General features: G+C 38.0%; 1 protein-coding gene across 5 annotated transcripts in view; it reads left to right on the forward strand.

Annotated features, from left to right (window-relative positions):
* The window catches only part of TTC3 (tetratricopeptide repeat domain 3), a 66,522-nt gene that overhangs the window by 9,663 nt on the left and 41,061 nt on the right, over positions 1–15,798 (forward strand). For all 5 annotated transcript variants that reach the window (XM_086618085.1, XM_086618106.1, XM_086618123.1 and 2 more), the window contains exons 8-15: positions 887–972; positions 1,511–1,605; positions 3,418–3,480; positions 7,057–7,111; positions 7,798–7,960; positions 8,081–8,129; positions 8,469–8,592; positions 11,841–11,895. In XM_086618085.1, coding sequence (XP_086474211.1) covers positions 887–972; positions 1,511–1,605; positions 3,418–3,480; positions 7,057–7,111; positions 7,798–7,960; positions 8,081–8,129; positions 8,469–8,592; positions 11,841–11,895 — 690 coding nt within the window. The remainder of the gene's footprint in view (positions 1–886; positions 973–1,510; positions 1,606–3,417; positions 3,481–7,056; positions 7,112–7,797; positions 7,961–8,080; positions 8,130–8,468; positions 8,593–11,840; positions 11,896–15,798) is intronic.

The raw sequence follows: 15,798 nt of genomic DNA on the forward strand, positions 1-15,798 counted from the left end.
GCATGTATTTCATTGCTCTGGCAGTGACTGGAAAAATAGTGGTGATGCTGTGGGCTTTTTCTTGTATTTTGCTCATTTGAGCTAGTCAATTCTTCCTTGACTCTCTGTATGTGGGTCGTATTTACAGTGCACATGCTCTTTCTGGACAGGAGTTCAGAACATTTTTTTCACTTCAGTGTCCATTATGGGCTGTATGTGTGCCCTGTGTTCCTTTAACGTAAGGTGAAGTTGAAAATTGCCCAAAATATTATTATTTGGGTCTTTCTGTTAAACATTTGGCAGAGGATTTTGTCAAAATATTAATTACGATGTTAGTCATATTTCAAGAATTAGCTTATGTAGTTCATGGGAGTTACTGTAAGATACTGACACTAGCAGCAGAACTTGTGCTGAAATTACAAGAAGCTCCCAGGCCTGTATTTGACGTGTGTTAAATGGCTTGTGTTCTGGGCTTACTTTTTGCATGTACACATTCTGACTCAGCTGTTGCAGTAAGTAACAGGGGAGTAGAAATTGAACTTGCATGTAAGGTGAAAAATAATTTTATAGTTAAGTACCAAAGTACAAATTCTTTAAAATACAAATATTTACAACTCTTTAAATGCAAATTCTTCAAAATAAATCAAGTTTCACATGATTGCTTGAAATTAGGCAGGTACTTAAATGTTTTACAGCTTGTAATCAGTTATTTTGGGCTTACCCAATAATAAATTCCTTTTCTTTTGAATGTTTTTGTTGATTAATTTGTTTCTGTTGTTTAGTTGGTATGTCAAATTTCACTTCCAGTCAGAAAACAGAGCATGATTCTTAGCAGCAGAAGATAAACTCTACTTCTGGTTTTGGGTAACTTCTTCACCCACTGTATTTTTCTGAATTTTGTCTCCAGGCAAACGCTATATTACTAAAGTTACTTTGGAAGATTGTAATTTAGTTGAAGAATTTAAAGCTGTGACCTGTGAAAACTGTAGAAAGGTGAGAGAAGATATCAGAATGTGTTTGTGCTTTTCTTTTTTTGTTGTTGTTTTTGGGGGAACTTTCAATGATCAAGTGTTATAAAGATGGCCAAATGATTAAAGGCTTCAAAAGCTTGAGTGAGTAATTGTCCTGACATAAATAGTTACTTTGAGATATCCTGGCCTAGTAAACAGAATATTAGTTGTTTTCATTACTGGTGTACATTGGAGAGTCATCCTTTCCTCACCCCCCAAAACGCTCGAGGAAATACAGTTGATATTGACAGAAGACTGTTCGCTTGATCCTTTTAACACACTGTGTTACAGAACCCGGAAGAGCTTCTGAGTTAGTTCTGCTTTTTAATTATTGTTCACTGTATTCTTGTCTGCATAATGTTTTCATTAGCAAGCTTTTAAGCTTATTAATTACAATGAATTAAAAGTATTAAATTACAACTAATAGTGCATATGTAACATTCTGTAATGTTTTCTTTACTTCTCATTGCAAAGGAGTTTAATTACAGTGGTTGCTGAATTGTTTTTTCTTGATTTCACAGAATAGCGAATCTATGAAACAGAAAGGAAATGAGGAATTTTCCCAAGGAAACTTTGATCGTGCTATAATGTCATATACGAAAGCCATAGAGTTTTGGTAAGAGCTAAACTGGTTAACTAGATTGTGTTATATAATCTGTATTCAGCTTATTCAGATTTATCCTGATTTGATATAGTTTTACATGAGCCACTCGACTTAGAGGGCGAATGATACCTAACTTAAAAAAAAAAAAACTACACAAGTGTTTTGTTCCATTTTATTTCTTGTTAGTAGTGATTGTTTGCACTTTTACTGCTCCAAAAGTCCTGTTAGGGTTTAAAGCTGATCTAAAACAACTAAGAGTAGGTATAGAAAACCTGAAAAAAATAAGTTATTTGATGTGAACAGGCACTTCGGGTATCATCCCTCCTCAATACTCTTCCAGCAGAACAGTACAACCAACTGTTGCAAATATTTATCATCTTGGTTATGATGCAGAACAAATATTTATTTTTAAGTATCTGTTCTTGGCAACTCTGTAAGCAACAGGCTTAATTTCCTTTTGTAAGTCTTGTTTAATTTCTTTCCAAAGTAATTTGCTGAAAGGCTTTGAACTCTTTCCTGGACTCTAGAAAGGGGCAGGGTGGCAGAGGTTAAATGAGAGTTTGTCATATGCATATAGAGCATTTGCCTCCTTCCTGTAGTCCTCATGCAATGTCAGCTGCTTACAGAACACTTGTTTGGTGTAATTGCTACTCGTGTTGTAGTAAAAGCAGCATTTGCATGACAAGTTCTGGTGTCTGTGAAATACGGTGAAATTCATAAAGTTCCACCTTTCATAAAAATTTGATTGCGCAAACTTTTTTTCCATTTTGAAGTCTGTAGCTTTATAATTGTGCAGTTGAAAGGATTAGTGTTTTGTTGATGTCTTGCTTTACATTTTATATCACATAGTAGGATACTTTCAATCCCAAACTCAAGCTGATTTCAGCCTCCTTGAAAAGTTGGGTAGGCTGACTTCAGTCAAGTGACTGTGTCTGAGATGATGGAACAGGCTAAGAGGGCTTTGCTCAGGGTAGCTGGTGAGGGGGAAGGAGGAGCAGAGTTCATTCAAAGAGCAAAGGAAATCCCATGGTTTCTAGGGGCTGTAGAGCTGAGCTGTTACGGCTCTATGTCAGAAATTGTTCTTTGTCCTTAAGACCCTCCTAGAAGGTGAAGGATAGCTCAGTGATGTCTAGCAGCTAGGGAATTTTGCTTCGTCTGCTCTGTGCACGGTCTTCTGTTTCTCATTCTCCCAGTGTGAGCTGCCTTTCATCTGCTTCATCATCATACTCCTTCCCTAACAAGCTGCATCCTCCCTTGGCTCCCTTTCAGGTGGTTGCTGGGTTGCACTTATTGGTTCTTTCCTCTCATTCTCCAATAGGTATCTTGGGGGTGATGCTCTGTCTCTTTAGAACTGCTGCTTAGTCTGCCCAGTCAAGCAGTTGAGCTAGCTTTTCCATGCTTCATGTCTTTTTTTTTCTTTTAATTTTTTTTTTTCCAATTTTTTTAAAGCAAAGCTGGGATTGTAGGCAACATAGGACTTTTGGACCATTTGAGGTGTGCTTTGATATGTTTGTCAAAGCCTAGTGGGTTGGGGAAGGAGTTTAAATGTCTCTTTTTTTTTCTTTTCTCTCTAAGTAGACTGGGAGTGATTTGAATTGATTGGAAGTTGCATTAGTGGGCCCAAATCTTACAAATTATTACATAATTAAAACTAATATTCTCAGTGACTTGACTTGTAAATCAAAGGGACTGTTCAAGGAAGCTTGTATATAATTGTTGGTGCTAGAGTGCTTTCAGACAATTATAATGAAAACTTACTTTTTTTCCTCCTTGAGATTTTCAGAAGTAATATACATGACTAACTCTTCATAATTTTTTTTAAAGTCCTGCAAACCATCTTCTGTATGGAAACCGAGCTCTTTGTTTAATTCTCACAAGGCAGTACAAGTAAGTAACCACTTGTTAATAATCTGAAATGTTATGGTGATTTGTAGTTAAAAATTGTCAATATACCTAGGAAAATAGTATTTTTAAAACTGAAGTATGTAGTAATTGTGATGTTACTACCTCAGAAAACTGATATTAAGAAAAATTAATAGTATTAACACTATCTACTAGCAGTAGGTAATACTATTTAAATAGTATTTAAATAGTATTTAAATACTATTTAATACTATTTAAATACCATTTAAAATTGGCAGGAGTGTTATACAACAGGGAAAAAAAAAATAATCTCAGTACCAGTGAGTATTGTAGTTTTTATTAAACCTTTCGAAGAGATCAGTGAGGGTATGTAGGTTACTTTCCTTAAGCTGATGGTTAAGCTAAAAATCTTGTTTATTAGCAAGGTGGATGTATACCTTTTACATAAAGCAACTGAAGAATTTTTTCTTAGTATAATTGAAGTCTTAAGGGTCTAATGGTTATTAGTCCAGATCTAATTGTTGAAATAAAAATAAATAATAAAAATGTAATTAAAACTGATATCCATGTGATTCTTGTTTCTGCCCATTTTCCTGGTGTTATGCTCACCCCTCTTCTGGTTCTCTGGGTACTAAATTCGGCAGTTCCATTGCTGTAGCAGTGGGGTTAAGAGAGCTGTCACCATGCGGAGTTCCTCTGTGGGAAGAAAGTGATGTTCATGTTGATGGTTTCTTCTGCCTCACTCTGGCATCCACTTGGGGTCACTTTTGTGTTTGCTGATGTGCTGTTACACCTTCGCTCTGTCTTTGTTCATCTGCAGCTCCATGTTACATCTGAGTTTACTATACATGGTACTTTTTATAGATACTACTTTTTCTTTGTTGCTCTTAAAGTCTGTTTGTCCAGATTTGGCATGTCTGACTGTTGGTGAATTATTTATAGCCATGGGGTCTCCAGTGGCTAAGCTTGTGCCCCATCTCTTGTTATCTTGTATCTGTGCTATTTATGTAGCATCCTGTGTATCCACTTCTTAAGGCTTCTGCTGTCATATCAGGCTTGTGTTTCTATACAGGACATCATCATTTGGGAGTCATAAATACCTCATTCTGTATAAATAGTAGTAACAAGCAGTTATTCCATTTAAATCGATGGTTGGCCATGCAAAGATAAACAAAAGTAGAACAAATTAGCCATGGACACCCAGTCAATTAGAGAAATTGCTGCCACAGTTAAAGCAAGTAAAAGAAAGCTGCAGGCAGGTGAAGCGGCAGTTCAGGCTGAGCAAGGTGGAGAAGGCTCAGTTCTGAAGTTTTGCACGCTCACTGCTGAGCTCGTGGCTGCTCAGTGATGTCTAGCAGCTGCTAGGGAATTTTGCTTCATCTGCTCTGTGCATGGTCTTCCGTTTCTCATTCTCCCAGTGTGAGCTGCCTTTCATCTGCTTCATCATCATACTCCTTCCCTAACTAGCTGCAATACGTCCCTAATACGTATTAGGAGAGTCCCTAATAGGGCAGTACCGTATTACAGGACTGTGCAGTTACAGTGTTCTCCAGATTGTCTGCTGGAGAGTTCCTGGCTTTACCCGAGGAGTGTGTTGTTCCTCCCATTTTTCAGAGCCTCGTAAGAGGCAGTGGGCATACTCCCTCCCAGACTTTGATGCAGGACAGGACCTTCTGCTGCAGCTCGGCCTCATGTCGTGTTGTTTCGACAGCGCTCCGGGGCAACTTCCTTAGCACTGCACGGGGCTGTCGGAAGGTGGCACTGGAGGAAGGATTGAGCAGGTGAAAACAAACCGTAACAGCTCACACTAGGGAACAAGACAAGTGCTTGTTTTTTTTCTAATCTTTTCAACTGCTTTTATAATCTCTTAGTATCTTGAGGCTCTGTATGCCACTATCTATCTTTTACTCAAGCATTTTTTTCCTTGCGTTTGCATCCATTTACAATACGAATATGATACAATTTCTCCCACTCTAATCACTTAGTTCTGTTGTGATTTTATTAATTACTAATTTTTTTTAAATGCATTGCCACATCTCTAAATTCTGATATTACTACCTGTGGTTTCTCTAACTGGGGAAAGTTGCTCTAACTTGCTTTAATTTAACTGAATGAATTCTTCCTGAAACCTCTGAAGAATTTTGCTGTGTAAAACATGATCCTTGTTTTGAAATGCCTGTCTCTTTCAGGCATTTCTTTAGTATCCAGCTTTTGTTACCATGGAACATCTCATTCTCCTCCTTCGTATCCCTCTGTATAAGCTTTCCTGTTATAATGGTTACACAAACAAAGGGGTAGTGACTAGGCATTTTATGAACCTTTCATATGAAACAAGGTATTTTTTTTTTCCATATTCCTTCCCTTTGTGGAGGTAAAACAGTTAATGCCTCATAGGCCTTTGCAGGCCTCTCCAGTTAGGTCTCGCTGCAGACGTTTTCTGGAGGCCTCACTGAGTCAGCATGACCCAGCTATCAAAGGAGGGAGGTATTTGTAAATGCCCTTGTCTGAAGTAATACATATGTGACCACTCTTCACAGAATCGGAGTCACACAGAATCACAGAATGTTAGGGTTTGGAAGGAACCTCAAAGGATCATCTAGTCCAATCCCCCTGCTGGAGCAGGACCACCTAGATCAGATCACACAAGAACGCGTCCAGATGGGTTTTGAACATCTCCAGAGAAGGAGACTCCACAACCTCTCTGGGCAGCCTGTTCCGGTGTTCTGTTACCCTTACTGTGAAGAAGTTCTTCCTCATGTTATTGACTACATTTTCCTTATCTGACACATAGCTGCAGTTCAGTGAATCGTAGAATCATAGAATGGTTTGGGTTGGAAGAGGCTTTAAAGATCATCTAGTTCCAACCCCCCTGCCATGGGCAGGGACACCCTCCACTACACCAGGTTGCTCAAAGCCCCATCCAACCTGGCCTTGAAAAATGAGTGGTATATCCCAAAGGTATATAAATTCTACCTGCCCGCTTCAGGCAGCGTTAGTATCAGTGGAGGCCATCACTGCTGCTCTGTGTTCTCTCCTGTAGTTATAGGGATAATCTGCTTCTCTTCTGACCTGATCAAAATTGTAATTCCAGTTATTCCACAGCAATTTGTATGTAAAAGGTCAGGTGGGCATATTGTCTGGACTTCACTTGTTGGGAGTTTTGGGGCTTACTGTCTTTCAGTGCTCAGCAGTTAACACTTGCAACCTCAAATCTCTAGCTATGACTATGTAGCTACTTTCTAATATGACTTCTGTCAAAATATTTTGATTTGGTATTCCGGCTTTTTTATTAAGGCTTGGCATTTTAAAGGAACATTTTTGTTAGAACTCAGTGAAGGGGTGGGTATGTATGCAGAAATACTGGAAAACCTGGTAGGTAGGGGGAGGGCATAAATACCTGATGGGTGAAATAGTTGAGACTGTAACATTTTAACCCAGATGGTTTTCAGATAAGAAGTGTTGTCTGACTGTGCCTTTACACAGGTGAGTGAACTGTTCTTTTATTCACTTTGTATTTTTATAGTGCCTTGTACATCTGGTCTGTAGATTTTTCTGAAGTACAAATAATTAATACCTCTTCTTTTTTCTCCCTTCACTAAGGAGAGCCCTTGCTGATGGAAAAAGAGCCACTATTTTGAAGCCTAATTGGCCAAAGGTTAGTTTCATACACATTTTAAAATTATCTTTTCTTGGTACTGTAAACTAACATAAGAACACAGAGTCTGAATTACAGGTTTGACCCAGGTAGATGTGACATGTTCTCATCTGCGTTTAGCACTAATGACAGTAGAATGAACACAATACCTTGCAGACTAGAAGTTCTGCTTCAGGCAGCCATGTACATAGTTGCTTGAATTTTTATATTAAAAATGTTATTTTTACATGCTTGTAAGTGTTTTTACATGGTGTTCTGCATGTTTAAAGAGAGAAGAAAACATTTATTACATTGTTGTGCATAGCCATGTTGTACATAGTCCTTACAATAAAAAAAATCCTGATTAATGACCAACATGTATTTCCCAATACTCTTGGCCTGAAGAAGAGTAAATAAGGGATAGTTACAAAATTGCAAAGTAGTAGCTGAGATTAACGGAAAAAGCAAATTTGCTCTTTTCCAAAGACAGAGGCTAGATGCTGCTTCTAGTGAATTGTCTTTCTGTTTCAGTGTGCTGAGTAGTTGAAAACTTTGATTATTCATCATTTGATCTTAAAGAGGTGGGGTTGATAACTTTTGAGTATGTAAAATTTTACTTTGTATTGTCTACTGCAGCTGTTTTGGATATAAATTGTTTTCTTATTTGTGTGAATGAATGCTTGAAATTCAAATCTATGTTCTTGCAGGGTCACTACCACTTCTGTAAGGCGCTGTCGTTGCTGGGGGAACACGAGCTGGCTTTGGAAGCTAATGAGAGGGCTCAGGAGCTATGCAAGAATATTCTTGATGGACTTAAGGATCTTATTCAACAAAATGACAAGTTAAAGAAGACGTTAGAAGAAATCAATGGTAGCTTGTTCTGATTTCAAGATCTACCTTGAACATAGCAAAATTCCATCATTGGTAACTTTCATTTGAAACTACCTAATTCCCTTTTCTCTCCACCCTCCCCTGCTCAATTTTCTATAGGTATTAAACAACATAAACAGACACCAAAGAAGTTGCTTCTTGAGAAAAAGTAAGCAAGTGTCAAGTTTGATTTTTTTTATTACTTTTTTAACTAGCAATGCTTAGTATAATATTTAAGTAATACATAGCATAGATATTGCTTAAACTTTGTTATCTATCAGTAAATAAAAATAGAAGGAATGAACTTATCAGAACTGCAACCAGAGCGCAGCCTAGAAGTAAAGAGGACTTTTGGGAACTAAATAAGCTATGTTGAGATGTGTTCCACTTCCAAGCAGTTTCCTAGTCTTTGGGTTTTTTTTTGTGATATATGTATGGTATGTGTCTTAAACATGGAGAAAAGACATCAACATGGAAGAACTAGAGTTCTCTCTTTTTACCATATCAGAGACTGCAGTTCTTCAGAGTCTCATTTAATAATCTCTCAAGAACAAAAAGAAATAGAAAAAGACAGAAAGAGAACACAATTCGATCCTAAAGATCATCATTGTCATCAAAAACATGATATCAAGGTAAGTTTTATGCTACAGCTGGAATTATAAGACTAACAGTGTGTTGATTTTTCATTGTCCTGGAATGCCTTGTTTACTGTTGTGGCTGAAATTTTGCGCCCACTGTGTTTTAATAATTATGTACTTTTCCTGTAATATTTAACTACCAAAGCCATGTTCAGAACTTTGGATTTGAAAGGAGATAGGAGGTGGTTGCTTGAATGAGAAGGTGGAGGCTGTATGTTATGAGGAGAGGAGGGGTCTCTGGGCTTATTGAAAGTGAGACTGAAGTCAGGTCTGATTTAGCCGACTGTCCGGTCCTGCCTGTCCGTGTGTGTTCAGATGTGGCTTCCCTTTGGCCTTGGGAGAGGACTCAGTTAACACGTACTGGTGTAATGGATATCAGTGGAAGATGCTTTAGCCAAAATTAATTAATACTTAGGGCTTTTGGTATACTGGAGCATCGTTTTGCACTGATACTGTGACGGTAAGATATTTGCATGGTTCTAGACCATTATTTTCATGCTCTGTAAACAGATTTCTTTCATATGGGAAAACATGAGTTAAATATGATCCAGTTAAGCGTATTATTTAAAACTAGGGTTTTGTGGTTCTCAAATGTCGGTTTGGCTTGCGTGTTTAAAACAAGTGTAGTACAGTGCTAAAATGTAAGATGGATTTGTGTTATTTTAGTAGTGCTTTGTAATTCTTTAGATTCATTCTTTCAATCTAAAAGACTGTTTACAAGTTGAAATATTCTACTAGATTGTTTTTATTAACTTTTTTGATGAGGAAGGCGTAAAAGAGAAAATGAAGCTGTCACAGTGGAAACTTAGACTGCTTAAAGAGCCTCTTCCAAAGGTAGCAGCAAAAGTGGGTTTGTTGAAGTAAGATGTTGTAAAAGTGAGTCTTAACAAAGTCCGATGGCAAGGTTCAGTCTGTTACTCTACTGCACAGACAATATAATAATGATTCAAAGTTGCCAATATGAAACCTTAATGCCCTGTTATGTGCAATACCAGTCATTTACCAAAGACTCCCAGTTGGTAAGGGGTCTCTCAACCTCGAGGAGTGACCTTGAGAGGCGTCCTAACTCAAAGGGAGATCACTGCTGTGCTGCTAGCTACTCAGGAAGGAGAGCTCCAAAAAAGCTCTCTGTCTGTCATATTCATGGAATAGAGCGGTTGGCTTTTATTCAAATTATGTGCGATAGAGAAGGTAAACATGAGACTCCTTGTACCCACAACTTCCTTTGATCCTTGACCAAATTAGTTTTGGAAGAACCACCTGCTATCTACGTGTTCATCGCATCAGCAGTGTTCCGGTTTCCAAGCTCGTATACATCAAAGCTCACCGTGTCACCCTGGCCCTGTGTGGGTTTTCAAAGAATAGGTTGGAACTAGAGAAATTCATGGCCTGGTCACAGCCTAGGCCTTTACTTTCTTTGGAGCCTGAACCAAACTACCACTAGTTTGGTCAAGGAGTCGAGTGCATCCATCACAGAAGCCTGGTAAAATGTTGTTCTTTGTTCATGGTTAATTTATGTTCCTTAAAAATAGTTAAACTAAGGATACGTGTTAGTGAAGGATGACCAAAGAAATCCACCAACAAAAGCCTCTAATTCTGCCTTTTAGAAGGCTATTTTACTGCTGGAAGTGCAATGGTGTACTGTGTTGTCGTAGTTTAACCCTGGTAGGCAGCTCAGCCCCATGCAGCTGCTTGCTCACTCTCCTCAGCAGCATGGGGTTGGAAAGCGTAAGGGTAGAAGTAAGAAAACTCATGGATTGAGATACAGTTTAACAGGCAAAGCAAAAGCTGCATGCAGATGTGAAGCAAAATAAGGAATTAATTCCGTACTTCGAGACAGATGTTTAGTTGTTCCCAGAAAAGCAGAGCTTCATCATGCATAATGCTTACTTGGGAAGACAGATGCCATAACTCAGAACTTCTCCCCCTTTCTCCTTCTTCCCTCAGCTTTTATTGCTGTGCACGATGTCCTGTGGTCTGGGAGATCCTTTTGATCAGTTGCAGTCAGCTGTCTTGGCTGTTCCTCTCCTAGCTTCTCGTGCACCCGCAGCCTACTCGCTAGTGGGGGAGTGTGTGAAACAAAAAAGGCCTTGACATTGTGCAAGCAGTAGGTGAAGCATCCCTGTGTTGCTAATGCCGTTTTAATCACAAATCCAAAACACAGCACCATATGAGCTGCTATGAAGATTAACTTTATCTCAAGCAAAACTAGTACTTATGTTTTTATTCATTAAAAAACACACACCCCCCAAAAAAGTGGAAAGTTGGGGCATTTTGTTGATGTTTACCTTGTTTTGTGTGGGTTTTGCTAGTGGATGTCAGTGGAATTTCCCAGCTGTTGCTGTCTTAGTGCCTATCTCATGTCCAGTGTGATGGGGAACCTGTAAACCATTCCTGTGCATAAATTTTCCTTCATGGTTTGCTTTACTAGACACATGTAGACTGTGACAGTCCTGCTGTAACGGCATGGAATTAAAAATCTAATAATCAACCTCCAGTTTGCTTACAGAGAGCTCTTCTCTTTCACACTATTTATTAATTTAAAAGGAACACTCGTACCTCTTTCTGATCGTCTTTACCATCGTTATTTTAAGCTAATTAATAAATTGATTGTTATAATTTAGCCTATAAAGTGTGTTATAAGTAAGCTATGCAATACAGAAAAACAAGATGATAGATAATTTGAATCCGCTAGCAAAGTTTAAACAATTTAGCACGCACGTGTGAAAAAACCCTTTTAGGTTTCACAGGAGGGCAGGGCAGGAAAAAAAGATGACTCAGTGAGGAAAACAAAACCAATGCACAAGGGCAAAGGGAGGGAAAGGAGAGAACTTGTAGAAAAAGTGATCTATAGAAGGCACAAGAAGTGCTTAAAGATTTTTGTCTTATGAAAACTTTCATTTGCTTTTATGCCATGAAAATCTTCATAATTTAGGTCTGTGTAAATTTATCTTCCTTTAGGATGAATATTACTGCAAAAAAGGCTAGTATTTGTTGGACTAGTAGATAATATAAATTGATATGAATTTTTTTGGGAAAAGTATAAGTGTACAAATAAACTTTGATTAATGAAATTATTTTTCTTTACCTCTTGATTGGGGACATAATATACTGTATTATCATTATGATTTCTTTGTTTAAATTCTAGTGGTTTAGGTTTTTTTCTTTGTTTAAGTTTAGTGAATAATATCTATTTGTTTTTTGTTATCTATGTAAAACCAAAGTAACTTATTTGTCATTAGGTGACTGACATCCAAAGAACAGAAAGCAAAAGTTGGTCTCTGGAGTTTCCACCAAGTGAGTTCATTTTTGCTGTTCATCAAGTCTGAGTCACTTCTTTCCTTGCTGTTGCCTTTATTGATAAGCAAAAGTGTATCTACTGTTATTTTGCAACAATAAGCTGTCATGTTTCACTTCTCTTGCTGATAGCGTGCAGTTACGTAGATATTCCTTCTCTCCTGTATTTCTGTCTTACTTCCTTCGTGCTTTTTGTAGTTTGAATCTACTTTACATGGATGAATTCAGAATTGAAACTAGCACTAAAAAGTAGAATGCTGAGTCAGGCTAGAAATGCTTTCCCTCGTTCTGAGACAGGTATGGGATTTAAAAGGATCTGAGTTTAAAAGTAGTATGTGGGTAGTTGCAATATTCATAGTTCATTTGTGATTACTAAAATCTCTGTATGGATCCTTAAGAAAATAATCTTGCAGTTAGAGAGGAAGGAAGCCACAAAATATTTATCAGAGTGGATCTTTAGCTACAAACTTTAGGAAGTATAAGTTGGCGTGATTTGTTGTTCATGGTGTTTGTTTTTTTTAATGAATAAAAAAAAAAAATCCAACTTCTATAAGAGGGTTATATAATCCCATCCCCTAAAACCTCCACAGTACCGGAGTTACTTTCTGTGGTGACAGTGAAGTGCAAGCAGTTCTGATCTTCAAAGTGAAATCTTTTCCTGGATTTTTCTCAGATTTTTTATCACCTGCTAAACCTGCTGTAACCAAGAAAGCATAAGAGATTTCCCTCATTCAAAAATTATACTTATTTATAATGTTTGTATGGAATGCTCCTACTGGATCTGGACCAGCTGCATGCTCATGCTGTAATCTAAAGTTGTGAGCTGGAAGGCAGAGGGTCCTTCTAGTCCTGACCGTGCAACAGCCCAAAGTCCTTGGTGCCCAGCCATACTCTCCTTTGGACTTCATATATGTAAATACTTAGTTGAAAAGGTACCACAGTGCAGAGCACTTCAAAATTTGATTTTAGGAAGCCAGTGAAGATACATTACAAAATATTATTTTAAAATGAGCAGTAGGAGCAGTGATCTTGTTCTTGTGGACTTTGCACATATGTGAACATCTTGAAGAATTAAAGAATTTATTGGGAGATGGAAAATGTAGGAAAGGTCGCAAAAGAAAAGTCAAGACTAATTTCTTGAAAAGATGTTGTCGATTTGGTGTTGAGCAACATGGTTTAGGAACCATGACAGTGCAGGGTGAATGGTTGGACTTGATGATCTTGAAGGTCTCTTCCAACCAGAGAAGAATCTATGATTGTATGTTATGTGGTAGGATAATAAAAAAAAGAAGAAACTATGAAGTGTTGAAGGAACTTATTGCACAAAGCATGAATCAAGGAGGGTTTCCATAAAGGGCAAGTCAAGCTCTGGAAGACTAACAGTTTTGATGGTGTGAAGGGGCAAAATAAGAAATGCATGGAGGCCATAGGGAATTTTGAATGAGTTTGACAATTAAGTGAATCCAGACCTTTTCCTGAGCGAGAAGGTGTGGTCTGAATAGTGATGGAGTCTGATGACACGTTATAAAACAAAGTTCTCTGGAGGCAATGGAAAAGGGAAGCAACAACATACCCATACGGCGACTCACCCAGTCACCGATGGCAGACACAGGATTCTAAGTGATTCCCCGGCTGCAGCAGACTGCCAGGGACACTTGGTGTCCAGCTCACCTCGCAGCAAGACGGAATCCTGCAAATGCCTTTTGAATGCAGGTAAAAGTCACGCTGCCCCCTGGCTCCACCAGCGGTGGTGGGATTTGAGAGAGTCGTACTTTGCGTGAATAATGTGGGCAGCTCCAGCTGGCAGGGGCAGGGTGTCGGCAGTCTGTCTGCGCCGCCGATACTGGCCAAGGACAGGGTGTCTGCAGTCTGTCTGCGCCGCTGATACCGGCGAAGGGGCAGGGTGTTTGGAGGATAGCTGATTTTTAGAGAGGTTGAGGAGGGAAGGCAGATAATGAAAGGCTGAATGTTAGGAAAGAGCTGAAAATTCTTCTAAGCTAAAGAGACTGTAGGACTATGAAATATTATGTTCAACGGAGTAATTTCAAAAAAACCCAGTGCTGATTCCATGGTGTTTTTTTTTTCTATTCTTCCTTCCTCCTCCTGCTCTCCCCCTCGTACTTACTATGTCAGTGCTGATGTAGAAGCAAGTATTTGATTTGGCTTTGACTTGAAAGGAGGAGTTACGCTCTGAACGACTAGCTGATACAAGTTTACTGTGGGTGGGGAAAGAATAGCTTGCTTTTTCTAAGCCTTTGTTCACTTAAAAGACTTGCAAGAGGTTTAATGTAAAGGAACTTTATGCCACTATATCTTATCGTAAAGTTACTGTCCTTTTTAATTTCAGTTTTTGTCTGCATGTACTATTTTTTTGAGCATGTGTACATTTCTGTTAAATATCTTTGTTTGCTACTAATGGGAATGTCTAGCAAAAGCAATACTACTTCTACTAATATTTTAAAATGTTTGTGGGGTAAGTGAATCATGTTTGTTGTTCAATTAATATATCTCCCTAAGTATTTTAACTGTAATTCTACAGGATTTACTCGTTACTTTTATTTAAAAGTATTTTTTAAAAATCTGAAAGTAGTATCTTTTTAAGTTGGGTGATACATGGGAGTAGTATTTTCTGTAGGAAGTTTTGCTGGAATCATTTTTGTTGAATGGCTTTTAAAATTAGATCATTCAGTGAAAAAATAGTGCTGATTTAATTCTTTCTTTTGATGATGAGTGAGAAGGCTTGTATTCCTGTATCTTCATCAAGATTTTGTTTTGACTGATAGTTCCTCAAGGGAAAGGAACCTATATAATGAAGAAAAAGTAATATATCTCTAGCTCTAAATGGTTAAATGATGATATACTTTAAGTGTTTTCTGACTTTCAAAAAGATTGTTTTCCGTCATTTCTATGTCTCTATTATGAGGAATTTGTGATGGTTATTAGTGTAGCTTTGGAGTTCTTAATGCGTATGAACTGTTTCAGCAGACACCTCTTCAGACTCCTGTGTGACAATTTCAAGAAACGGTTCATGAAATAATTCTGAACATGTTCAGTCTTCATGATGCTTGATTTTTGTTCTGATTAATTTAAATTTTATATCATTAAGTAGTTTTTAATGAAAAATCACTTGCAGCACAAGGCATGAAGTGCATACGCATACGATTTAACTTGAGAAATGAGTTCGTGAGACATCCCATTGGCTTGGGTGAGGTTACTCAAATGGACAGATGGGTATTTTTCCACAATCACTGTCTTTCAGTGTTTTTTATCTAATCATATAAAATACTTACCTGAGTATCATGAAATAAACATTGTTAAGCATAGATAGTTATTGTGAAACTATATATATAAAATTAATAACTCCTTTTTTCACATTTGATTTTATGGTAGTTCAGCATAAGCGTAACAATAAACAGAGTGATGTTGAATGATTTAGGTAGCTGTACTTTATGTTTGGGTTCCAGTGCTCAAATAGCTTGAAGCCAGGTGCTGGGCTGTCTGTGTGATCGTGTCCAATATTAGGACAGAGTTGCGTCCTAAACTGCTCCGGAGAGATTGTAGCTGGAACCTATCCCCTTTTGGAATAGGTAGCTGAGACAGAAGGTGGCATTCATTCCTATATGCCTCGTAAAATTTATCAGGTTTAACTAGTAAAAAATCTGCTGCTCTGCACCCCTTCGACTCCACTGTGTGTCATAAGGAACACCTGCAACATGTGGTTCTCAGCAGTTCTGCAGCTGAATTCGTCTGCTGCCTGTCAGTTCCTTCCCACTCCAGAAATGTTATTTTTCTGCCTTGCTTGTCTATCTGTCCTGTTACTAGAAGGCAGATCTCTGTAAGTGGATTTTGTCACTGCTGCTCTTGAGTCGCTAGTGCCTTGTAAAGTTCTAACTTAAAACTCTT

The sequence above is a fragment of the Tauraco erythrolophus genome, chromosome 1 (assembly GCF_009769465.1).
Source record: "Tauraco erythrolophus isolate bTauEry1 chromosome 1, bTauEry1.pri, whole genome shotgun sequence".
NCBI lineage: Eukaryota > Metazoa > Chordata > Aves > Musophagiformes > Musophagidae > Tauraco > Tauraco erythrolophus.